Genomic DNA, 5,616 nt, shown 5'->3' with positions numbered 1-5,616 from the left:
CATCACGTGACCATCCTAAGGCGAGCCTGGTACTTGAACCTGGCGCTGATGTCACTCTGCAGGACGTGTCAGGTACAGTGTTGGTGTCCTGCTCTGTCTGTTCCACAACTCCAACACTCCCACAAGCTCCTCTCCAACATTTATTTATTTCCACCTCACCAACAACAGTAACACACCAGAAAGAAGAATGTTACTGTTCATATATTCTGCTGAGTCTTGTTGTCATTCTCAATATAATAATAATCCCGCTTATTTCTTACATAATTGTTTTAAAAAAAAAAAATAATAAAGTCTCACAAACAAGATTTTCTGATAATAAAAATTATCCTGAGAGATCATTATTACATTGACGGTGGAGTGCTAAACCCGTAGTGGTCATACAGCACCTGAGGGAGTGGAAGGCAGCCAAAGTTGATTCAAGGAATTAGAGCACAAGTCCAGTTCCTTAGATGAAGAGCCTCTCAGCAGCAGGTCACAGAAGAAACAAGCTCCTGAACCCTCACCTAAGATGACATCCCCTCAAGAAACCCTTATATTATTTCGTACACTTTGAGCACTGAGCCGGCTCAGACGTCCCTACTTCAACGCCTCAGTCTAATCTCGCTTCATCGAGTTCTCTCACAAGCCTCGGTATCGACGAGACCTCGTACAACACCTCCTCCCAATCGTCCCTCTACTTCTCAAAAGTCAAAAAAAGGTCCGGTAACACCTCCTACCCATCTTCCACCTCCTCATTTTACCCTCCCTGTCTCTGTCCCTAGTTCTTCCCCTCACTGGCTCAGTTACAAGTGCAGAGGTTCACCCTCCTCGTAATGTACCTTCCTCCCCTGTTCCCTCCCAGACTGAGGGACTGACCACCTCAAAACTTTAAGGGTGATGGACTGATTACATCGTCTTCAAGTATCTTCTGCTTCTATCAACTTTTCTGTACTTGACTGAAGAAGCCTACTGTGTAGGCGAAACGTTTCACAATAAAGATACCTAACTGTTGCATATGTGTCTTACCTAACAAGAAATCATTTTAACCAGTGACTCCTATTGTACCCAGTAACTATTATATTATAGTCTGTGTTAAATAACTTATGCCAGACAATATGCAAGACCACTGATTACACCAATACCATTGTATACACCAAGATCATTGTATACACCAAGATCATTGACCACATCAAGACCACTAACCACTAGTGTCAGCTATCAGACCTGCAAAAGGCCTTCGATACTGTCAACCAAAATATATTATGTACGAAACTTCAAGCTATCGGTATAAGTTCTGTAGACTGGTTTAAGTCCTACCTTAGCAACAAGAGACAAATTGTCAAAATCAACAAAACGGAATGAGAACCCCTGCCGATAGCATGTGGAGTTCCCCAAGGTAGTATTGTGGGTCCCTTATTATTCTTATGCCATGTCAATGACATGCCTATCAGTGTCAAGTGCAAACTCCTACTGTATGCAGATGACAGTGCTCTGTTAGTGTCGGGTAAAGACCCACCTAGATATAGCTAATGTTTTAACACTGGAACTGGAGTCCTGCAGCAAATGGTTAGTAGACAACAAACTATCATTACACCTCGGGAAAACGGAAGCCATACTCTCTGGCACGAAACATTAACTGAAAAGGGTAAATAATTTTAATGTCCAGTGTAATGGGGAGCCCATCACTTAAGTATCTTCAGTGAAATATCTGGGAATCCCCTTTGAACCATGCATGACAGGAGAATTGATAGAGAACAGTGTAGTAAAGAAAGCGAATGCCAGACTAAAGTTCCTCTACAGACAAGCACAGTGTCTACCTACTGAGGCTCGCAGGACCTTATGTCTAGCTCTTATACAGTGTCATATGTCTTCATGGTACTCTGCCTTGACAAAAAAAAAACTGAAAGATAGACTGCAAATCACCCAGAACAAAATCGTAAGATTCATCCTGGGGCTGGGACCAAGAGAACATGTAGGCCAGGATGAATTACAGCAGTTGGATATGCTGAATGTTGAAGACAGAGTAAAACAACTGAAGCTAAATCATGTTTATAAAATTGTTCACGAACAGTGTCCAGAATATCTTGCTGTCAATTTTGTCAAGGTTGGGAACCAAAGCAATCATAGTACTAGGGGGAGAGAGCACAACTTTGTAGTACCCACAGTCAGTGGCCAGGCTTCAAACACCTTTTGTACAGTAATAAAGGAATGGAACAGACTACCCGCACATGTCAAAGCCAGTCATAGCATGAACCAGTTCAAGAAGAATGCCAAAGTGTCTGATGAATGTAGCTACAGAAAGGGAGGGGAATGATTTTATTATTTTTTAGCTAACACACGAGTAATTTTACCTTATTCCTAGTAATGACCCTCGTGTAGTAGATAGTCTTAATGACCCTCGTGTAGTAGATAGTCTTAATGACCCTCGTGTAGTAGATAGTCTTAATGACCCTCGTGTAGTAGATAGTCTTAATGACCCTCGTGTAGTAGATAGTCTTAATGACCCTCGTGTAGTAGATAGTCTTAATGACCCTCGTGTAGTAGATAGTCTTAATGACCCTCGTGTAGTAGATAGTCTTAATGACCCTCGTGTAGTAGATAGTCTTTTTAGTATGATAATAAAATGTTATCTCCATTACAGAATAATAAGTTACTCTGACTTTTTTGTTATCCCAGGTTCTCTACACAACTGCTGCTATGTGTGATAATTTATGTAACTGTATTTGTGTATACAGTGTCAGTGTATACAGTGTCAGTGTATACAGTGTCAGTGTATACAGTGTCAGTGTATACAGTGTCAGTGTATACACTGACAGTGTATATACTGACAGTGTATACAGTGTCAGTGTATACACTGACAGTGTATACAGTGTCAGTGTATACACTGACAGTGTATACAGTGTCAGTGTATACACTGACAGTGTATATACTGACAGTGTATATACTGACAGTGTATACAGTGACAGTGTATACAGTGTCAGTGTATACAGTGTCAGTGTATACAGTGACAGTGTATACACTGACAGTGTATATACTGTCAGTGTATACAGTGTCAGTGTATAGTGTCAGTGTATACAGTGACACTGTATACACTGACCACTAGTGTCGGGTGTTAACGCACCACTTCATTATTATACTCATAAATCCCAAAATCCTTAAAGAACGATACGTTACTATGATTTATATATTAAAAATGTATATATAATATAAATTGTAGATAAATGGTTGAGAGAAACATCGGGGTGATGAATTAGACACTATGTAACACTTGGGTGTCTCTACTGTGGTAACGTTTTGCCCACTAATGGTTTCATCAGTCCAATGTTTATCAAGATTGATGGAGTGAAGGACTGTGGGACTGATTACCTCAAACCCAACAATTCTTCTCAGCACTGAACTGAGGAAGCCACTGGTGGACGAAACGTCCCCACAATAAAGATAATCCAAGTGTCTTATTCATCACAATATAAATTACTGCCACTTTTTTCATAATTAAGACATTATTTGTAATTTTATCACCTATTGTAAAACATAATTAGATTAATAAAGTGAAAAGTGTGACCTCTGTTAATGTTGACTCTTGAAGAGTTGCACTTGCACTCACACTTACACAAGCCAGGCAGTGGAGGTAGGTACCATACACAGCTTTAAGAACAGGCATAATAAAGCTCATGGAGGAGGGAGAGAGTGGACCTAGTGGCCATCAATGAAAAGGCAGGGGCCAGGAGCTGTGACTCGACCCTTGCAACCACAATTAGGTGAGTACACACACTAAGTTGCTGGTGAGAGGACTGGAGGCAGATATATAACCCAGCTACACACCTCACCCACACCAATACTCCCACTTTATTACCCTCTCAAAATATGTAACACGGACCTTCAAGAGTCTTAGTAGTGTTCTTCAAGAGTCTTAGTAGTGTTCTTCAAGAGTCTTAGTAGTGTTCTTCAAGAGTCTTAGTGGTGTTCTTCAAGAGTCTTAGTGGTGTTCTTCAAGAGTCTTAGTAGTGTTCTTCAAGAGTCTTAGTAGTGTTCTTCAAGAGTCTTAGTGGTGTTCTTCAAGAGTCTTAGTAGTGTTCTTCAAGAGTCTTAGTAGTGTTCTTCAAGAGTCTTAGTAGTGTTCTTCAAGAGTCTTAGTGGTGTTCTTCAAGAGTCTTAGTAGTGTTCTTCAAGAGTCTTAGTAGTGTTCTTCAAGAGTCTTAGTAGTGTTCTTCAAGAGTCTTAGTAGTGTTCTTCAAGAGTCTTAGTAGTGTTCTTCAAGAGTCTTAGTAGTGTTCTTCAAGATTCTTAGTAGTGTTCTTCAAGAGTCTTAGTAGTGTTCTTCAAGAGTCTTAGTAGTGTTCTTCAAGAGTCTTAGTGTTCTTCAAGTCTTAGTAGTGTTCTTCAAGAGTCTTAGTAGTGTTCTTCAAGAGTCTAGTGTTCTTTAAGAGTCTTAGTGTTCTTTAAGTCTTAGTAGTGTTCTTCAAGTCTTAGTAGTGTTCTTCAAGAGTCTTAGTATTGTTCTTCAAGTCTTAGTAGTGTTTTTTAAGATTTAGTAGTGTTCTTTAAGTCTTAGTAGTGTTCTTCAAGAGTCTTAGTAGTGTTCTTCAAGTCTTAGTAGTGTTCTTGAAGCGTCTTAGTGTTCTTCAAGTCTTAGTAGTGTTCTTCAAGTCTTAGTAGTGTTCTTCAAGAGTCTTAGTAGTGTTCTTCAAGAGTCTTAGTAATGTTCTTCAAGAGTCTAGTGTTCTTCAAGTCTTAGTAGTGTTCTTCAAGAGTCTTAGTAGTGTTCTTCAAGTCTTAGTAGTGTTCTTCAAGTCTTAGTAGTGTTCTTCAAGTCTTAGTAGTGTTCTTTAAGATTTAGTAGTGTTCTTTAAGTCTTAGTAGTGTTCTTCAAGAGTCTTAGTAGTGTTCTTTAAGATTTAGTAGTGCTCTTCAAGAGTCTTAGAAGTGTTCTTGAAGCGTCTTAGTAGTGTTCTTCAAGAGTCTTAGTAGTGTTCTTCAAGAGTCTTAGTAGTGTTCTTCAAGAGTCTTAGTAGTGTTCTTCAAGAGTCTTAGTGGTGTTCTTCAAGAGTCTTAGTAGTGTTCTTCAAGAGTCTTAGTGGTGTTCTTCAAGAGTCTTAGTGGTGTTCTTCAAGAGTCTTAGTAGTGTTCTTCAAGAGTCTTACTAGTGTTCTTCAAGAGTCTTAGTGGTGTTCTTCAAGAGTCTTAGTAGTGTTCTTCAAGAGTCTTAGTAGTGTTCTTCAAGAGTCTTAGTAGTGTTCTTCAAGATTCTTAGTAGTGTTCTTCAAGAGTCTTAGTAGTGTTCTTCAAGAGTCTTAGTAGTGTTCTTCAAGAGTCTTAGTAGTGTTCTTCAAGTCTTAGTAGTGTTCTTCAAGAGTCTTAGTAGTGTTCTTCAAGTCTTAGTAGTGTTTTTTAAGATTTAGTAGTGTTCTTTAAGTCTTAGTAGTGTTCTTCAAGAGTCTTAGTAGTGTTCTTCAAGTCTTAGTAGTGTTCTTGAAGCGTCTTAGTAGTGTTCTTCAAGTCTTAGTAGTGTTCTTCAAGAGCCTTAGTAGTGTTCTTCAAGAGTCTTAGTAGTGTTCTTCAAGAGTCTTAGTAATGTTCTTCAAGAGTCTAGTGTTCTTCAAGTCTTAGTAGTGTTCTTCAAGAGTCTTAGTAGTGTTC

General features: G+C 39.2%; 1 protein-coding gene across 1 annotated transcript; it reads left to right on the top strand.

The window, feature by feature from the left end:
* On the top strand, nucleotides 1–2,632 carry LOC128697784 (uncharacterized; the record flags this gene model as incomplete). The annotated part of the gene is given in 1 exon segment (XM_070081750.1): nucleotides 1–2,632. A coding segment is annotated over 1 exon segment (350 nt), but the record flags the coding sequence as incomplete, so codon positions are not given.
* Nucleotides 2,633–5,616: the final 2,984 nt, after the last annotated feature.

This window comes from Cherax quadricarinatus, unplaced genomic scaffold, assembly GCF_038502225.1.
Source record: "Cherax quadricarinatus isolate ZL_2023a unplaced genomic scaffold, ASM3850222v1 Contig3986, whole genome shotgun sequence".
Lineage (NCBI taxonomy): Eukaryota > Metazoa > Arthropoda > Malacostraca > Decapoda > Parastacidae > Cherax > Cherax quadricarinatus.
This window is presented reverse-complemented; position numbering and strand designations above follow the sequence as displayed.